The sequence below is a fragment of the Xylocopa sonorina genome, chromosome 15, assembly GCF_050948175.1.
Source record: "Xylocopa sonorina isolate GNS202 chromosome 15, iyXylSono1_principal, whole genome shotgun sequence".
NCBI classification, from domain to species: Eukaryota; Metazoa; Arthropoda; class Insecta; order Hymenoptera; family Apidae; genus Xylocopa; species Xylocopa sonorina.
Window position 1 is genome coordinate 5,230,234 of NC_135207.1, and position 20,847 is coordinate 5,251,080.

The following is a 20,847-nucleotide window of genomic DNA, read 5'->3' on the forward strand; positions in this document are numbered from 1 at the left end:
GTCGACCGCGCGTCAAACCTCCTCTTTCTCTTTGCCGCGATTCGTTCTTTCGTCAAACGAAACAAGCGTCCCACAGCGAGTGTTAGAAGATCGCAGGCGTTTAATCATTCGCGAGCGATCTCGATTTCGCGTAACAAATCATTGCTCAGAGAACCCAGTGGCTGTTTCGCGTCGCTGCTTTCAATAATTCTTTTTACCCCGTTTCCGTTCGAAGAGATATCGTTACAACGGGACTCTCGATATGCATCGTGCGTTCAAAGTTAAAACGGCCGCGCCATAGATCACTCGAAGAAGAGAATCTTTGAAAGAGAGAACGGAGGGAATCGCGAGTTCCGCCGCGAACGTGCGCGAAGTTTACCAACAGCAGAAGCATTCTATTTGGAGCGAAAATAGAGCGTCCTCCGGCACTCTCTTTCCTCCTCGCCGGGTACGTGCGTTCACCCTCGTTTGACCCAAGAATATCCCGCTGGAGGACAGCGGTGGAGTGCCTTTTCTTGCCATATAATCGGTGTTAGGCAGCGCGACATACCCGACGAAACCGGGTGCACCACTGCTGCTCCTGTGACTGTCAACTATATTTAAAGCGACAGAGCGGTCGAAGCGTAAGTCGCTTCGAACTGACGAGACTCGAAGCGTGCATCGCACGAAAGCAGTGTTTTGTGCTACTTCGCGTGAAATCGCGTGTTTTTCAACCCGAACCCAAGTGTACTTCGCAGTGTCGCATTCAGACTCGATCGATCACGAGTGATTATAAGCGTGAAGACAGTGATCGAGAGAATGCAACTTTAAATAACTCGAACGGAGGCATTACGGAATGCGGGCGGTGACGAAAATGTGATAACGTCGATCGAGAAACGTCAGCATCGATGACGAAAATGTGGCGTGTGCGTTCACGTGGTGGGCAAGCCTTCTCGCGACTTATTTTGGCACGAGCCTGAAAGGCTCCAACGCCGAGGCGAGCATCAATAGTCCGGCTGCTTAACGAACGGAAGGGCTTCCCCCTCATCCGGTGCGAAAACGGAAGAAGCGGGAACGCGCGACAAATTATTTTTATCCGTTCGACCGATTTCGCGTCGCTCGATTCTAGGCGGACATTTCGTCGAAACAGATCGAGCAAATGTCGAGGATGCTGCGACTGGAACTGGTGGGTCTCGTGCTGCTGGCCTGCACCCAGATCCTCACGGAACACCGTGATCTCTACGAGGCCAGACCGCAGTACGGCTACCATTCGAGGTTTCTCGATCCACCGGAACGCGTGACCAGAGAGGTGCGCGTGAAACAGGGTCGTTTGCGTGGGATTGTGGTGAGGCCAGGGACCAACCACGATCTCCAATCAGTCGACGTATTCTTGGGTGAGTTTTACCATTTATACAGAGGAGTTCGTGACCGTTCCACGCGGTTACGAATCCATCGTCGTCGAACTGGCGAATTAATTCACCAATGCGAAGCCGTGCTGAACAGGCGTCACGTTTCGTTGACTGATATTTATGCTCGAACAACGGCAATATTTAACCGCTTCCGCGATCGCGCGCAGAGAATGGAAATGAAATATAGTCGGGGATATAAAACGACGCGCAATGGCTGCTCGTTCGCCCGTAATCGATGTCAAGAGTCGGTCCTCCTGGCGTTAACGGAGAACTCGAAGACCCGCGAGAATGGGGATCGGCGAAGAGGAGCGGTTCGTGGCCCGATTCGGCGAAGAGTCAATCACGGCCATTGAAATCCGTTCACAATCATCGTTTAACGTAGCGCATGTAGGAAGTTTCCAAGTTTCGGGCCCAATCACGCGGCTCGGAAGCCAGGCAGACGACGGCGAAACGGATAACACAGAGAGACCGACGCGATTTCCACTTTCCGGCTGCCGATACGGCGAACTTTGCCCACCGGGTGAAACTTTCCCCGCAGCTGCATCAGTCCCTCTCCCTGTTCTATCCTGTCCTCTCTCGTTTTCACCGTAAACGCTCTCTTTCGCCCCCTCCCTCGTCGCATCAGCCACGATGTATCCGCGGTACACGGAGGATCCCGATACGTCAAAGGTTCCAAAACGAGAACTGGCCAGGCTATTTCGGGGATAGACGCTACTCTCTACCCCGCCCTGCGGTTCCTGGTCGCGTGCGCGCCCGCTGGCAAAGCCGAAGGAGCCAGCGGGAGTTTGTATTTTCACGAGTTCCTCGAGAGCCCCTGACATTCCTTGGCACCGACCAACCCGGTTCTCCTAGCGTTTCCGCGCGCGCGAAACGGTTCCGCTCAGAGGTGGAATGGTGCTACGGATGACTGGGATAAATTAGGCATAGGTGAAGGTTTCAGGTGCCTCTCTGTCGGTCGTGAACGATTTATCTCGCTCCAAACGATCTTCTTGGGCCCATCGTTTGGTACAAATAAGGTGGAATTAAGTGGACCAAGTTTAAAAGTAGCTGAGGAACATCGACGGAGTTTCGAAGCGATGGAATGCCTCGAGAGTATGTGGACCGAGAATCGTTGGGTGTATGTTCTTGTATCGTCGATGGACTCTGTAACGCGTTACATTTTAATGGCTTCATTGGCTGGGTTTAAAGCGCGCGAGTTATTGCGATTAGTAAATTTCTGGGCGTTAGTCTGGAGTTGTAAGGACGAACTTAATTAGCTGATGGAACTGACGCGTTAAAGGGCGCGTGTTTAATTATTGAACGAGCGTGCAGACACTCGCAAGCTGCCTAAATTCGAACGTACCCGCTGTTTAATTATTAATTGAAGATGAAGCTTCGTTTGTACGCGGATTCGAGTGAACTTCGTTCCGGTTCCCCGACGTGGGCTACGAAGGTTTTCAAGATCGTTGAAATTTCTACGAGATAGCGCGCTCTTAATCCACGACTGTTGCAATCAAGCTTTTCGATTTGTACTTGCCCTGGCTTTAATATTTTACCCAGAAGAGCCACTGGCCCGAGAATCCAATTTACTCCAGAATGGGATAAAATGGATCGACCGTGATCCCTGCCGCCAACCCTGAAACGTGTTAACACACCGAACGCCGGACGACGAGCGAGATCAATTTAATCGATCCGCTCGCGGCCCAATAAAACTTAACGGTGATTGCCTCCCCGCGACGATTCACGACTAAGATTAAACAGAACCGCCGCTTTTCCACTCAGCAATTGCGACGTTCGATAATTATTCGTCGCGCAAACACGCGCATAAATATCTCGCTAGATCCCAAAAGCGAGGCGCTTCCATTTCGCGATTCCTCCGCTTCTTAATCGAGGAGATAATATCCTGCGATAAAAATGAAACGAGCGCAGAAGTCGCGAACGAAATGGCTCGCGAGCTTACGGAAGGATCCATAGACGCTCTCGCAAAATTACAAAATTCTACCGCTGAATGTTTCAGGGGTGCCTTACGCGGAGCCTCCCGTTGGATCGTTCAGGTTTTCACCCCCAAGATCGCCTGAACCGTGGCGCGGCACCAGGCAATCGGAGGAATTCGCGCCTGTGTGCCCGCAAGTGGTGCCAAAGCTCTGGGACGAGATGAAACCAGCCAGGTACGAGTACTTGGAGAGGCTGTTACCATATCTAAGGAATCAGAGCGAAGACTGCCTCTATCTGAACATCTACGCGCCCCATCAGCCTGAAGGTAAGCGGACCGGGATTAATTGTCTTCGAAGATCGGTGACAGTTCCAGATTGAGTTTTGCCTTGATTCGAGAGCGGGATTGCGTTTAAACGGATACGCTCGATTGGTCAAACGATTTCAGGTGATCCATTCGAATCAGCTGGAGGTTCGATGGATAATGTGTATACATTTAAATTAAAAGGTTTCTGAAAACATTAAGGTGCGCGCTACTTTTATAGATCAGCTAGGTATTTACGGTGCCAGGGGACGCGTCTGGCTTTACCACGGTTTATGATCTTCGTTTATAGCTGCTGGATGGCGCTAAAGGAAGATTCGTAGCCGATAATACCTTGAGCTGCGGATGTTTATGGTTGTAAAAAAAAAGGAAGAGGAAAAAGAAGACCGCACGAGCTCGAGGCGCGGTAAATAGCGATACAGTTCGTTTTATACTCGCGACGTACCGCTAGGAAAATAAAAGGACGGCGTTCCGTGCATCGAAAGCCTCTATCTCGAGAGACAATTAGAGGGCACACCACTTTTAGCCGCGTTTAATCTACTTTCGGCGCACCCTAATTTCCCGCCCGTGTTTAACTTCCTCCACGGTGTGATTCCGAGTCTACCCACATCTTGTTTTCTTTAATCACGTTCAATTTACTTCATTCAATTAACCCCCTCAGACGATAAATTTGGGAACAGCCTCCGGTTGGTATATACGGTATCCAGGCCGCAAGATCGTTACTATTTTAACGGATATTTTATGGAGTACAGTCTCCAGTATTATTTTAAAGCGAGCCAAAAGAATTCTAATATGTTTCTATTCGACCTTAAAAATTATAGCGATTTTTACTGCCCCGTAAAAGTAATCGCGCTCGCCCATAAACACGACACGCTTCAGCATCCCTCGGATACTCTGCTTCGCTTCATCGTCGCTAATATTCAGAGTTCCTGTACGCGTCACGATGCGTCGAAGGTTCTTCGATATCCTCGTCGCTCTTTTTAAGAAATATCATCGCAAACCACGTTCGCAACGCACGCGCGTGTTTCCATTTAGAAAAATAAACGCAACGTCCACGAGCGCGTTTCCGCAGGACCGAATTCGGTACGGAGAAATGCCCCGCTCGACAAATGGCACTGGTTACGCGAAGCACGCGTATATAGGTGACATCTTTTGTCACGAATTTTACCGCATTCAACGGTGCAACAGATGCATCAAATGCACGCGCTGTTCTCGCCGAAATGAATCGCACGCACGCGGAATGCTGGGGACAAAACTGCCTCCGCGTATTATACCCCGTCGAACCGAGGCAACGCGTACGCCCCAATTGATCTTGAATTGTTCCCGATAAATAAGAACTAACGTTCGAGCCCCTGGGAATTCGGCTCCAGCCAAAAGTTCGATATTAAAATTCACGGTAAAGAAAGTTGCTGCGAGGACGTCACGCTTTGAAGTTCGCATTGGACTACGTATTTCTCGAGAGTCACGTAGCCTTTGTCGAAACACCATCGATACGCGTCGCGGAACGAATTGTTGCTACGACATTCCGGAACTTTTGCGCGAAAAGGATATTCGTTCCATTGTTAAGCTATAATGGAAAAGTAGAATACGCTCGCGGTGCCAAAACTGGAAAAGCCAAAGGATAACTTTCTCAGGAGAACGGTAAAATATGGCTTTCTAACGGTCCTCCTCGACGACATTCATTACCGTTCAATTTCCATATCGATCCGTTAGTTGCGAACGAATTTAATTCCCAAGGTGTGGCGAAGGATACGGACGCGTTACGAAAAGAAAATGACGAATTAGCCATTTCGGTTGGTCTCGTCGTTCTACCGTTAAATTGCCATCGGCGATAGGATGCCAGGCGAGAAGTAATCGCGGATGATACCCGACGCGTAATTGCGTTCAACAAATTCATCCGCACCCCTTCACTTTTCCCATGGCCAGTTCGAGAAGCTAATTAAGAGTAATTCCTCGTGTTCGCGATGAGCCGTTAATTAAGGGATGGGAGGAGGGTAAACGCGAAGCGCGACGCCGATTATCCCTTCGGGGATTACCAGAGATTTTCTTCCTCTTGTTCACCCTCGACGCTTCCGCGAGATTCCATCCCCGTTCCAACGCTCTCCTGGAGTCACTCTGTTCGTTCCGCAGATAAGAATAAAAATTAACTGGGGGAAAGGTGTGTTTTGCAGCGACGGGCAAATATTATTGTCTGTTTGCGCAAAACTTCTCCCTCTGCAGAGGGCTGAACGGAGATAACGTAGCACCACCTTACAGAGTTTAAGCATCCTGCCCCCTTTATTTTCAGGATTATTACATCTCTTCCGCGTTAAGAACACGGAGAAAGGCGGCGGTGGAGGATCGACGCGCGAAATGCGAGGGCGATACCTGCGTGTAATAACGAGCGACTCGAAAGGACGAATTTGCTTCAACTACGGCGACAAAGTAACTCCCGACTGAGAGGCAAACACGTTTACCAACGCGTGGAAAACGAAAGAAAACGTCGTTCGCGGGGTTTCGTAACGAGGGATCGTAAATTACACCCGTTGTCTGTCGCAGCCAGTGGTTGATGAACGTGGGATTCGTCTCCTCCTGATTTTAAAACATCCCGAATTTGACTTGGAAATTATCGCAACCCCCTGTTTGTCGTCATGGCAGACCGTGAAACGTAATCGACGTCCATGAAAGAAATTCCACGACGTTAATCAAATAATTTCGCCATTTCCATTGGGCTCTTCGGGTATTCGATCGTAATTTATCCGAGTACCACAAATTCGTCGTTTGAATATTGTTTTCTCTTTTTTTTCCGTTTCTCGTTTTCGAACCATTCGATTTCAATTTTTACGCTCGCGGTCGTATATCGACGGTTTCACGAACCGAGCAAAACAACGAGGAATCTTTGCGGATCCGTTCGGGGAAATACGAAAGGGGCTGATGAAAGATGCGGCAGCGTTGCAAATAAATTGAAACCGTCCGGCCACGGGTTACGGGGGCTGTTCTCGGGAAGATATATACGCCCTCTTAAATACTGGAACCGGCGCTGTTCTGGAAAGGGTGGCGGAGAAAGCCGCTTTGAAAGAACGCGAACGCGCCCGTCTCGGCCGCTGGTGGCACCCCGCGGCCCTCGAAAATATCGGCAAATTCATTAATGCTCGATCCGTGGGCTACGGTCAAATAAATTTCACTAGCCGGACGAAATTTACAGCGACACGGGGCACCGTTAAAATGAAAACCGACACCAGTGTCGGTGGCTCGCTCCTGCTGCTCTTGGACAGTTCTTCGTCCACATAATATTGCGTTTATATGGCGCTGTGGACGATTCTCCGCGAGGATCTCGTTTGTAGTTGGTTTAGCGCAGAAAACGATTGAAAGACGTGCAGGGGACCGCAATGGAGTTTTCAAGAGAAATTTGTCGAAATTTTCATCGCGATAAAAGCTCGATAGTCAAAGCGGAGGCCACCAGAAACCGGAAAAGTCGAAAAGTCGACGCGCAACAAAACCGCCTCTTCCTACCGAAAGGCTAGTTTTATTTTCGAAAACAAACGAACCGCACGAATCGCGTTTGGCCACACGCCTCGTGGAACATCAGCGCCATTTCGTTCGTCTCTATTCGACTTTTTTCGTTTCACAGGATACAATGACTGACGACCGTTTCGAAGGCAACAGTTTGCACTAGCCGGGCGCGGCAGGCTTTCCGCGCGTATCGCGAACGCTGTCCTCGTCGTATTTTCCGGCAGCTTGCCTTTTCGCTTCGACAAACGGCGAAAGGTGCTAATTTTTCCGAGTAACTTCGTTTCGCGCCGGCGAATGACACGGTGTTGACCCGCCAGACCACGTAGTCGGCCTCCAACCCCGCCGAAAACGGCGCGCGGGACTTCTTTTGCATATGGAAACGCATTATTCGCCGCCACGTAGGGATCGCGTTGCCTGAATAGCAAAACCTTCATCCCCTGTTCAGCCTCGCGTCAATAGGAATTAATGATCGCGCTTCTTTCTTCGTTACCTTTGCAAAGTATCAATCGACCTTGATACTATTTATCGAACGCCTCGTTCTTTCATAAAACAATCCATTTAACGTAATAACGTAATCCATTTGGACGTTGTTGGACGTCGAAGGATAAGGGAGCGCAATTCTCCATTCCCAGTTGATACGATTTCGCCTCCCGAATCCGCGCGAAGGAAAGATCGAGGCTGACCGTAGAAGTTTCGAAGGGTAGCGTCAGGTGCGCGGCCGGAAACACGTCGCACCCGTCGACTCTCTCCTCGCGTCGGATCGCGCCGCGTTTACGGATTTCCGACGAATTCAATTTCTTCGTTGGCCTTAATCCTTCCCGCTCGCGCTGATCCCCTTTGTCCTGCGACGGAGTATCGAAGGCACCGTAATCCTGAGTCGACGACAAATTTAAGGCGCCCGCCAATGTTCTGGCAAATTTCGTTTCCTTGCTCCGCCATGCACTTTGATCCCTCCCGTCCACCTGGAAATTGTATTTATTGCCCTTTCTATTGGTCAAGGATACCCCTGGAATCCACTTTCCATGAATGAATAAACGTTTCTTAACCCTCTGCAGCTCGAATCATTTTCAATACGTTACTTTATACGTGGTTAAGGAATTTTGTTAGACTTTCACGCTTTTATAGAACCAGTAACACATTTCTATGGACGCGCTTCTGTTGAACCAAGTTCTAATTCAATTTAAACAAAAGCTTAACGTAACGCTTCTTAACTCGACCACTCTGAACAGTTCCGTGGAGTTGCAAAGAAGCGCAGAGAGCGTAGTGAAAGGGGAGTAAAGAGAAATAAGAGCGTTTCGTTAAGCTGGAATATTTCTTGCCTTATTATAGTCTCTCAGACGCGAGGATGCTAGAGTTGGGTCAGAAAGTTATTACATAAGGCTTGGGTGATTAAATGAGGACCAGTGAAGACATTGTCCTGCTGCGATTCTACCAGTGGCAAATAAAAGGAGGCTACTATACGTCTCTCGTCGACTTGTTTGTATGGTCAACTGTAAAATGTCCTGGTATCGATATTAAATTCTACCATGGAGGACGTAGTATTAATCGAAGGATCCAGGACGATCATTCCTCCGCAGATGGACCGAAGTTTTGAGGTCGAGGATGATCTGAGAGGGAAACGTGCACTCGAGCGGCACTCGGCTATCTCGGAGCCTTTGTGCAGCCTCGTCCTCGCGAGCCTCCGCCAGGTTCAATTTCTTTTGTACCGCGAAACGCGCACCCCTACCAACCCCTATTATTTTTCCCTCTTTTTCTTGCATTGTTGGCTATTACGGACCTACCAAGCGTTGGACCAAGCGGCATCTTTGACAAGCCACTCGGTCAGGTTTTTAGCGCACTGTTGTTCTCGGCTATTTTCTCCTTACTTGCGTCCGACACGATGGACTTTATAATCCTTGAGCGAAGAAAAGGATTATTTCGAACTGAAATGAAATTTCTCCGTTAGAAAAATTCACACTTTTCTCCTCTACTTGAATCTCTGAAATATGTTTGTCCGTCGATCGTACACTCCAGCCATAAATCACACCGCTGTAGAGTGTCGCTCTCGTTTCACACTCCGGCTAATTGACCGTGCTCACAGAATCATGAGCATTTACCAACTCATTTGGCGCGCGGCGGAAAGCGTCGATCACCATTCAACGACGCGGCGTAACGAATGAAATTTCGCGACTGCCTTTCCCCCGTCGATACCAACTAATTAATAGTAAATCAGTCCGGCTGGCTAATGGATTGTGTTTTACCAGGTTGCGTCGGCGGGGGTGCGCGTATCGCGGGCTAACACGGCGCGCCCCGTGTCGGGTATCGATAACGTCGTTATCAGTGCATATGGGTTTCAGGGCCCACGTGCGTTTGTCATATCTGCAGTCGCGACGTCGACGTGGCCGTTCAAGCATCCAACTCCCATTTCCATCCCCGTTCGTGCACCACCCTCCCGTCCTTTCGTTCGCCCATCGTGCACGGGGGTAGGCGTTCGAGATTCCCGATGCGATTTTCAGCGCGCAACGGATCGTCGATATTAAATTTATAGCGGGGCCAGAGAGATCTTTCACGGTGTCGCGCGGCTGTTGAAATCGTTCTGAACCCAGCCCAGATCTCGTTCGACGGATTCGCGAGCCACCGCTGGAATGTCTCGCGAAAATTCGAGGCGTTTCTCTGTCTACGTTCGAGCAGATAAGCTTGCACATGCTAACTCGACGCGGCTCGCCCAGGACTGCGAGCGTTCGTTCTGATTCTTATCCGCCATTGTTCTTCCATCGAACGACGTTATCGTGACTCCCTCCCGGACGTCGAAGCTGGAATTAAATTTTTTAGCGACGTGAATGTTTCACAGGGATCGAAATACACTCGGCTTCGAGGAGCGTTGGAAGAGGATCGAGCAGAAGATTTCCACCGTGTTAGACAGCTTTATTTTTTCTCCCCCTCTGGTGATAACTCGTAACGATCCTGGACGAATCGTAGTTGGGAATTTTTTTGCGGCCTGCGCCAATTGTCCGTTTCGTGAATAGAGTCACGATAGAGGAAGTCCTGTTCGAATAGATCAAAAACCGAACCACTTGGAGCGCCTCAAGCGGGAATTGAAAATCCACAGTAGGACTGTCGTATATCACGCAGACGCAGACGCCAGTGAAACTCGTTGCCGGAGATAAAGCGTTCACCCCGGAGAAGGTATTTTTCAATTCGGCCAATAATATTCGTGTGCTCCTATAATACACTCGTTCATCATCTTCGAGCGCAAAGAAATTCGCCTAGTATTTCATCCTGCTCGAGATAAAAGAGCCACGCGGAAAACAATTCCTACACTGTCGAACGGTTGGTCTATCACTTTAAATTAAACAGTTATCAAACGTTTAGAAAGTATCAAATTGTGCGACTATACATTGTAAAACAGCAAACGAAATTTTATCCAATATATTTCTCTGCTATCCACTCGTACATCTAGCAAAAGAATTTGTTATAATGGGATGTATCGACAACGATTGCGTGTCTGATTAGAAGTAGCTGCATTCCACTGTCTGACTTACCGCGTTCAAAGCGCAAGGGACCAGCAGAGAGGATAGCGTTCGCGAAGAATTTGAGATCGTAAAGAAGTTGGTCCCGCTAGTGGCGTTACGGGATCCAGCCGGAAATTGGCTTTGTTAAGAGAGGAAGCCGTGCGTTTCGTCGCGTCGTCGAGTATCGTGGGATGCCAGCACGCCTCCGTTAAAAGTCTAATGACTCGTGTCGCGAAAATCGCTCTCGTTACGACGTCCTTTCTCGTCGCAACATGGCGTCCCACGTACGTCGCGCGCGTGGCGCGCACCTCCGCCACGCTTACGTGTCGCGAATTCTCTAAGCCACGAAAGAGGAGTTACCGCTCGCGCGGAGAGCAAACAGTTCCGGGCGAGTTGAAACATTGGTTGAACCGTTGGAAATTGAAGTCGGTTGGCGAGAGAAATCGACAGCTCGAGACTTTTCCAAGAACCAACGACCCGGAGAAGGGGCCCCTGTGTGGAAAGGCGTAAAATAATCGATTCTAACGAAGGGACCGCGGGACCAATAGGTCGGTAACGATGTGCAGCAAAAACGAATGAGCTTTCAGCCGCTATATATAAAATTTGTCTAATGGTTCGGAGAGCAGTACCGGTTCCCCTTTCTCTCTTCTTCCGTTCTTCCTTTGCTCTATTTCCAGCACGATACCTTCGCCCTCTCGACCAGCGGCTGACCTTTCTTTCCTTTTCCCCTTTTCTCTTCCTTTGTACAGCCCACCGCCGCCGTCCCACCGTCCTTCCACCGAGCCCAGCTCGGCTTCTTCGCCGCTGACGCCTTCTTCCTTTCTCGGCGAGTGCGCCGGAGAGTTTGAAAGAACTTAAAATAAACGACGCGCTCCGGCCAGCGTTTCCCTCGCCATCCGACAATACTCTTTCTCTCTCCCTCCCTCTCTCTCTAGCTCTCTCTCACCAGTACACTCCTCTTTCTCTTATTGTCGTCATTGTTGCTTCTGGCAAGCCGAAACTTTTCCACCCCCGTCCAGGCGCCCCTGTGATTTCGATCTCGTCCACGACGCGGACGATCCGTTTCCCAGCTATCCACTCTGTGTTCCTATGAATATTCGATCGAGTTTAGAAGACTTTTTTACACCCGTTAGATGCCACGAAAACGTTTAAAAACTTCCAGCGACCCATAATCGCGAATGTACACGTGGGTAAACGTGATTCGACTAAGAAATAAGCAGAGGGAGTTTCTTAAAACGTTCGTTAAGCTAAACTGCGCTGTCTAGCCGATGAATCTCATTAGCCGGTAATAGGAATTTCCCGTGGCAACGTCAGGCGTTTCCGTTACGGATGTCTTGGGGAACGGAGCACGGGACGGAGGACGACGCGACGACATCCACGGGCCAATCGGTGAAACCAAACGCCCCCCGGGATCCGCGGCTATTTGCATTCCCTATCTCTGTAGTTAATCGTTACTCGGTAAACAAGCGTGTCCGTGTTCCGGGTGGCGCACAGTCCATCGAGATTAACGCGCTTAATACAGGGTGGCCCGTTTTCACCAGGCCAGCTTCCCCGTGTGTAATCAACTCGCCCATTATTCGCGGTATCCGCGTACATCCGAACTGTTTTCCGTGGCAACCGTTCGGGGATCAGGCGCGAGAAGATATCGCGTCGACAGCTTCGTTTCGTGCTACTCGATCCTTCGAAACGGATACGCTTACTTTTGAACGACACACATTGTGTGCTTTAATCTATCTCGCGAACGAATCACCACCATCCGTCGTTTTAAGGTAATTCCAGATTTTGGATTACGAAAACGTCGACTGCGAAATATTTAATCGAAGTTAAAAGGTGGATAGGGAGAAGTTCGCGTTGCTCTGGTCATTTCCTCGTCCTTGTTATTCCGCTTCTGACTGGAATTGAAACAAAGTCAGTCTTTCAAGATCGCGGAGGACCGCGAGCCACGAGTGGCGAACCTTCGAGCGCATTAGTTAGAGGTGTTTCGCGTTGATTAAAACCGCGGCGGCCATCGTAGATTGAATTGTAGCGAGGGTGTAGTATCCTGGGCTGTATATACACCCGATTCGTCCTCGTTCGTATTAAAAACACCGCCGCCGCCGCCGTCATCGCCGGAATCACGGGACGACGGAATTATTAAACAGTCGATTAAAAGCATCGGGCTGGTAATACATCAGCCGGGGCGCTCGCGAGCTCCAGCCCCGTAATTACCTCAAATGGTTTTTCCAATGGAACGCGTAATTACGTTAAAGGATTGCAGACGGGGCGGAAAATTAAAAATCGTATTAACCTCGAACACGTAGGCCGTCGAACGGCCATTAACCGTGACTAATTGAAATCCGACTTAACGAACCGTGTTGCCGAGGAACCGACGCCGGACGGAACGTTCAAATTCGGCTGGCGATAACTTTCATCCGAATTGATCGCGCGATTCAGAAGACGAGATCGAACGAGAACGTATCGCGCGTTTCCAGATATTTAAGCAAACCAATTTACAGAAGCAGAGACGAATAAATCCTCTCGCGAAGCTAGGGTAGAAACGATTCGTACCATATCTTTTACCATCCGTTCAGTTGGTCTCTCACGCGTTGCAATCGCGAATAGTTTTTCACTTGGTAACGATCTTAACGTAGTAACGAAGCATCGCGACGAAAGATCTACGGTGGTCTTGGTTGAACGGTTCGCTGCTTAATATGGAGGAGCGGCCATGGATCGTGCAACTGCTGCTGTTCGCGGCCTATCTATGAGAGGGCAGACGCCGCGATGGCGGACAGTAACATATCGGCCGTGCATGCCACGGATTTTGGTTCATCATTATGGAAGTCTCGAAACGTGGCCCGTGCCGAAGAAGCCTTCCCCGTCCGATAACGCTGCCCCGCCATGAATATCCGTCTATTCAGCTGACTGTGTTTACCCCCAGTTAGACCACCGTCGAGGATCACGTAAGGAATCGGGACGTGAGCTCCCTGGTAATCGTGTCCCACGTAACTCTCCTCCTGGATTAATTCTCACGCTTGAATGGGCATCGATCGGGATTATCATCCTGGCCCCCTTTAAATCTCGCCTTTTCTTACGTATCGCATTTCCGATTGCGAGCGTTTCAGAGATCTGCTCCTCAGGAATTTCTCAACACCTTCGAAGTTGCCAGGTTTGGAGTAAAAACGAATGGTGCACGATTTAGATATTAGAAAAGGTGGAATTGATTATTGAGTTAAGTTCGTGTGAGTTGGCCATTTGGGACACGAATCGATGAGTGTCCACAGTAACGATCGCAAAGTCTGATTATTCGTTGCACCGTCTTCAGGGACTCTTGCGCTCGCTTATTGATTTATTAAAAACTGTCGCATCGATCGCGTGCACGTTTGCTTACCGATCCATCTGGCCGGAAATTGGAGTCGCGATTGATCGTGCATGTCGCCAGGGCCCCAAGGACTCTACGTTTCCGTACAAACATGATTTTCCATTCTATCCTCTGCATCTCTGTATACCTTGTTCTACAGATATTTAAAAAGTACGAAGCTAAGAATCTGCACAAAATAACAGTATCAACTCGAATACTTTAAATCGATAGTACGAACCGTTTAAACCATTCCTCTCTCGCAGGTCGATAAATATTTGAGAATTTTACAGCATCTGGCGGTTTCGAGTTATCTCTCGATGTCCATGGCGATGCTCTTTTTAAAATAAACGCGACGTCCCTCCTCGACGCTAATTCGATCCGTCCAAGTTAAACAATACTATTTTCGATTCAGAATACGTAGCATCCCGCGGTCCAGACCATCCGGACGTCTCATTCCGTGCGTTAAAATCGAGAGAGCTCGATATCCGCCGCTACATACGTCACCTGTACGAGATCCGGTTTGCCACCGCAGCATTCGTTCGTGGCGGAAAGTATCGTCCTCGCGGGGATCCCTTATCGTTTACAAATCGCGGCAATTTGCCGGAGATCAGTCGTAAGACGGTGTTTCGCGAGCCGATCGAATCGTCCCCGGGCCCGCTGTAAATTCATGAGACATCGATCGAGGCCGAACGACTTGGCTTCGCGACGGAAAACGCCAGCAGCGGAATCGACGGCTGGAATCGCATCATCGTCGACGGGCGATCGATGAATCGGCGTGGATACGCGACGGGAATCGTTCGTCGCGATAAATGACGCGAGAAACAATCTTGTTCGCGTCTGGGAGCCATCAGTGCGCTTCCTGTCGTTATTGTCGTGCGCATCGAACGGATTATCGTACTGTTCTCATAGAAATGGTACCTTAAACACGAGACACTGTGCGAGCGTGACGCTGTTTCCTCCTCTGCGATACTTTTAATTGTAACCATCGATTTTTCTCGGCCTCTCTTTACTTTAACGAACACGAGAAACTTAAACGAGTTTCAGTTACGAAAAGACTTACTGAAGTATAGATGTACAAACATTACTTACGAACGGGAACTTATGAGCTTCGCATTATTTATCGTTCTCGAGGGTATTTCGCGACAGTGCAAAGTTGTCAAGACTCGCGAAGTTCGATTCAGAGGAGGTAGAAGAGAGGCAGAAAGAAGTACGAGTGATTACAGCTACGATAATTATTCAGCACACTGAATAACGAGTTATCGAGGAATCAGAAGTAGTCTGATTTATCAGCTCGACGAAACTTGGTAGAAATTTCTTTTAGAACTTGTAAGAGCAAGTTTTCTGTTCTGAAAATTAGTATCGTGCTAAGAAACGAAAGATTTTACGAAGAAGATAACCAATTCGAAAAATGGAGAAATATTCCTAAGTATTCTCACCAGTAGACGCGGATTAGTATTTTCGTGCTCGAGGTTTCGCGTTTCTTTTTCCTCGAGTCGCGGTGCAACTGCCGTTCGAGTTCACCCGCGCCCCAAACTACTTGGCTAACGCAGATTTGCATAATAAGAAAGTTATCGAAACGCCCCCGGCTAAATTGTTACTTATTGTTACCCGGATTCGCGCTACAAAATGCTGGCTGAACTTCGAGTCCTTGGGTTGCTTGATTAAGCTGTAATTTCGAGATCACGCCAGCGATCTGTAGCAATCTCGTTGGAATAACTTTTCTCATTTTCGAGATATCACTAGCTGTTCGATAAGATTCGCATAATTGATTAGACGGTGAAACATAGTTCCTTAAACCGTGGACCACGTGATAAAAAACGTATATCGTGAATATACAGCGTGATTTAAAAGCGAAGGTACACATTGAAAGCGCGAAAGTAATTCAAAAACTCTCGTTCCGCGTACCTGAATCACCCCGAAATCTAAAGAAAAGGGGACACTGGTTAGAATCGAGGCAGAAAAATAGAGGATGTTAATCGATATCCCTTTGACGGGCACGGGAAACCATTAGCTGCGCGTTTTCACTAGCCGCCATCGAGCCCCTCGGCTCTCTGCGTTCCTCCTTCGCTCGTGGGAAATTCGTAATGCACGACGACGAGACGGAAGTTTTCAATCTCGCTAATCGATGTCTCGAAACTTCTTCGCCGGATCCAGGGACTTTGGAACTTCTTGCTGTTCGTTCGGTAGGATCGAGGGATCTCTGGTCGGGGGGATGATTCATGAACGAAAGAACCCCGATACTTCCGTTTGCAATTGCAAAGTAAAATGTGGCTCGAACCTGCGTTCCGTTGAACCTGTACCTAACTTGTACCAGCGAATTAACAATCCCTCAGCGTGGCTGCGTCCAAATCATCCACCGGTGCACGGACGTACCCCTAAATCGACGCGAGGAGGATTGCAGCCGAAAAAGAATTCGCCCTCGAAACGCTCCAGCGTTTGGGAGCAGTTTGAACGAGTGGGCAGCGCGATGCACAATTACAGAAACACTCGAAACGAATCCGAAACGAGGCCAGACACTTGACGGCTCGCGTAGATAACCGGTCAGGGGTGAAACGCCGCTGGTGTAAACCTCCATTAAGCATTTCCAAGCTGTAACTGCGCCCCTACTCTCTCTCTCTCTCTCTCTCTCTCTCTCTCTCTCTCGACCTGGCTTCTTACTTTCTAATGAATATAAATATCTATCCCTTTTCTTTCCTCGCGTTCGTTCCCGTCTCTCTCTCTCTCTTTCATCCCCGACTGGACTTCGCCAACCCTCGCGCCATCCACCGCCTCGCTGTTTCCTCCGTATTTCACTTCCGCTTCCCTTCCCGGTAACCTTACTTCTGACCTGATCCCCCTCTCGCCACTCCAGCCCTCATATAATTGTTTCCGAGCGAACTCGCAGACTTCCAGATAAAGTTCCTATTATTTTACTAACAGCACGCTGCTTCCTCGTCGCTCCTTCGGGAACTCTGCACCACCAGCCTCTTCGTCCATCCTCGTTTCCTCGTTTCTCCTCCTCTCACTCTCTCTCTCTCTCCAGCGCTCCGCGCACTGCGAGTCGTGGCTCTGCTACGTTTCGCATTCCATTCCGTGAACCAGTTTCTGGGGAAACCGTGCTCCCTTGGCCGCGCGTTCGCTCGATAAAGTCTTGCGCAAGTTTCGGGGGCATTTGTTTAACCCGTTTCGCGCGAGATGTTCCGGTTCGATGATGTTTGTACGGGCTAACAACGGTGGATAGGACGGATGTTCCGCTTAACGAGCAGCGAACCAATGGGCGATAGATTCTACTCGTCTTTTACAACGAAGGGACCAACAATTTGTCCCAGTTACACGATCGATCTTCCAGTTCTTAGTTGAAAGCGTTACAAGCACTCGAAGGTTGGTGACTGTCGAGGTTCTACTCGTCTTTTGCAACGAAGGGACCAACAATTTGTCCCAGTTACACGATCGATCTTCGAGTTCTTAGTTGAAAGCGTTACAAGCACTCGAAGGTTGGTGACAGTCGAGGTCCCACTCGTCTTTTGCAACGAAGGGAGACAACAATTTGTCCTAGTTACACGATCGATCTTCGAGTTCTTAGTTGAAAACGTTACATGCACTCGAGGATTGGTGACAATCGATGAATTCAGTGGAGTAACCTTCCTGTAAAAGAAATTGGAACTGTTAGTTAGTAATTTCTTGAACTCGAAGTTGCGTTTACAATTGTCTAGCCTAGAGTTTCATTCGTTTCTGGTCGATCGTCGCGGCACTTGAACGTACGATATTAAAAGAATTACGAGCCGACGTTAAATCCTGAAAAGAGGTCGCGAGCATTACACAGCGCGACGTCGTTCAGTTTTATTAAAAACCGTTTGGTATTGCTCCTCGACTAACGGCTCGCGATTCTGCGCTTTCCGTTCGAGGATACGCGACACGTCACGTCCGCGGAGATCCGTCGATCGACGTATCGGCACCGTGATCGTTAGCATTCCGTCCTGGATGCGATAACGAGAACGCCGCTTTGTTAGTCATGAATTTTTACGGCGCGGATTAATGGCAAGCCTCCGAGGAACGGTGGGCGAGTCTCATTTAAAGTTATATTACCGTGTCACGCTTCCTTCATGCAACTACGGAACGATTCGCGACGTCCTGATGCTGATTACACAGGATTTCGGCTGGTTTCGATACACGAAAGTGTCTTCTGTACGTTCTCGCTTACAACATTAAATTACACTTTCTTGAAAACCCAGAAGAATCGATCTGCATCCCTCCTAGCGTATTTAACAATTATCCACTTGTTGAACCCTTCGTTACTTCTCACAAGACGTCTCGCGATTTCTAAATGAAACGAGCTTCTACTATAATATTTTTGTGTAATTCCATGTGAACTTTGAAGTGGAATTTAAGCTACGAATTTCTGCAACTGAGCGGAAACAGAATTAACTCGCAACGAGTAACCGTTCTGCTTTCGTATTCAAAGGCGAGGCAGCGGCGAAAAAAGAAAGGGTCACGATCGGCGCCCGTCGAATTCGAGAGGGAGGTCCAGCCACGCGAATGGACTAATCGCGTGCCAAGCCGCTTTACATTGCTCCTTATTCGAAAAGCGCGAGCGGCGTTCGAAACGTGGGCCCTCTTTTCGGTCGTACATCAAGCGCAGATAAGGGCTCCGCCACTCATTGCCAAGGAAATATACGGCGACCCATTAAGCAACGAAAGAAGCCAGTTGCCGCTGCGATGATTTACCGTATCGCGGACTGAAAAATACATGGTTCGAGCTGGTGGGTTCCGCGAATTCTACGAACACCGCGGAACGACGCGGGTAAAAACAGTTGGCGGAAGAACAGAGTGAAGAGGAGGGAAAAAACTCGCGATTCTTGAGGATTCTCCGCCATTTGATTTTTTGCGATCGCACGATGTATCGCTGGCTGTTATTATTTGCGACGATACACTGTAATCATTTATAATAATAATTTATATACATCGCTTCGACGATACTCTGTTTAAATTGTATTATATGTCTATTCAGCGTATAATTATGCGAATAATTTGCCTCCATTATGGATATTTATTCACCGCGACGCATTATGAGTGAAATTCTTATTATACGAACAGGCAACGCTCGAACGTATTTGTCAGTGTCATTTTCCGTCCCTCGCGGCGGGTATCACGTTTAATGGCGAACGAAACTATTGCGGTAGACAGTCGAACCAGCCGTCACTGGTCAGCCCAGCCCGTTCCAAGCCTCTTTCCGTCCGACAATTCGATTTGTCGTGATTAACGACTACCTCGGATCCCCTGGATCCATCTGCGCGAGTATTTATTGCACCCGTAGCCGCGACTACAATTAATCCGTCGTTAATAATACGTAATTAATTATCCACCGGCGTAACGCTAGACTTTTTTCACCTACCCGGTCATAACCCCGCTATTTCACGTGCTCGACCACTGGATAATTGATTTATCGATCGTCCGGCTCTCTTCTCTACGGAACAGCACGATTAAAGGCTCGCCAGTAACTGTCGAACTACACGAGAGAGCGTGACGAGAGCTGCAATGCTCGCGGAGCAACCACATAAAAAGCACCGCGTTAGAAATCGATTGCCACGCGGCAAGAAAGGTGGACCAGGTGCGCTGGCGAGGGGATTGCACGGCAAAATGCAGAAGGACGCGAAGATGCATCGCAACAGACGCGCGATGATGAAAAATCTCCATAGCAAGGGGCGGCAAGAAATCGAGAGCGGAGGGGTGAGAAAAACCGACGCGTTCGCGTCGAGAGGGATGCTTCGAGCGCGCGTAGGAAAAATTGCGATCCTCGAAGCCGCGAAAACCGTGGGGGAGCGTAAATAGTTTACGACGCGGTTTAAAACGCGACCAATGAGGTACGAGCCGCTCCTTCCGTCGGTTTATCACGTGAGACCTTTTACTATTACTCGCGCGACCGTACTGTTCGCGATTCGACGCTCTGTTCTACCCTCGCGCGACGTTGGAGAACGGAACGGTTACTCCGCCAATATCAGGGTTACATTGGCCACCATAAACACGGTAGATAACGACTGGTACAGGATGACACTCGCATCCCTCGCCTCGCTATTTTACCAGCCGTTATATAGATTCTCCGCGAACTCCCGTAATTTTCCGCGCCTCTTCTCGGAAACTTTTTAAAGACTTAATCAAATTTTTTATTCCCTCCCTGCGGCCGCGGTTATTTCTCTCAGCCCTGGTTACTCGCGAACTAAGAATTCTTCCGACACTTCTCCCGCGTCCTCTAATTTTATCCGAGGAGTAAACAGTCGGCTCTGCTTCCTTCGCCGCTGAACTTCCTTCTTTAGTGCCGGACAGAACACGGAAACGCGGGATTAAAAAATGAAGGTTCCCGTGTCACTTAGGGAAACACCTGGATTTGCATTCGTTCCATACTTTCATCTTTCGCGGCACTCCGCGAACGCGCATACTCATCGTGTCCTGTGTATTAATAAATGACTGAATAAACGTGAACGAATGGCTGAAGGTGTCTGGATTGTTAACGTTCCCCCATTGTGATGCCTGACGTTCGTTTATTTTTTTTAAACAAACGAACGTGTACTGTGCACGAGATCGATGAACTTCGTGTGTGAATGGCTGGAATAATTGGAGCGTGCGCAAAAATTAGTGGGTCGGATATAAAAATGGCTCTATCGGAACACAAAATGCTCTCTGCTCGGAGTGATATAAACTGTCCCGTAGCTACGTCGTGAAAAATCGTGTCTCGCTGTTTTAAGTGAAATCTACGAAAAACCCTGCCAGTGGTAGATCCCATAAACTGTAGATGGTAACGAAGCTACAAGCTGGTGTGTTATCTGAAAACCATTTCCATATGTAACGTGCCAGTTTGCTCGTTTTTGCGATCCAACTGTCTTGACACTGGACACGCATTAAGGACTCGAGCAATCGTCCTACGCTCGGTCGACATGCGCGGAGATTTGCGAC

The 20,847-nt window shown here is 48.9% G+C and overlaps 1 protein-coding gene across 1 annotated transcript in view; it reads left to right on the top strand.

The window, feature by feature from the left end:
- The first annotated feature begins 1,113 nt into the window (after window positions 1-1,113).
- The window catches only part of LOC143430675 (uncharacterized), a 52,627-nt gene continuing 32,893 nt past the window's right edge, over window positions 1,114-20,847 (top strand). The window contains exons 1-2 of the mRNA XM_076907052.1: window positions 1,114-1,352; window positions 3,364-3,606. Coding sequence (XP_076763167.1) covers window positions 1,118-1,352; window positions 3,364-3,606 — 478 coding nt within the window. The 5' untranslated portion in view covers window positions 1,114-1,117. The remainder of the gene's footprint in view (window positions 1,353-3,363; window positions 3,607-20,847) is intronic.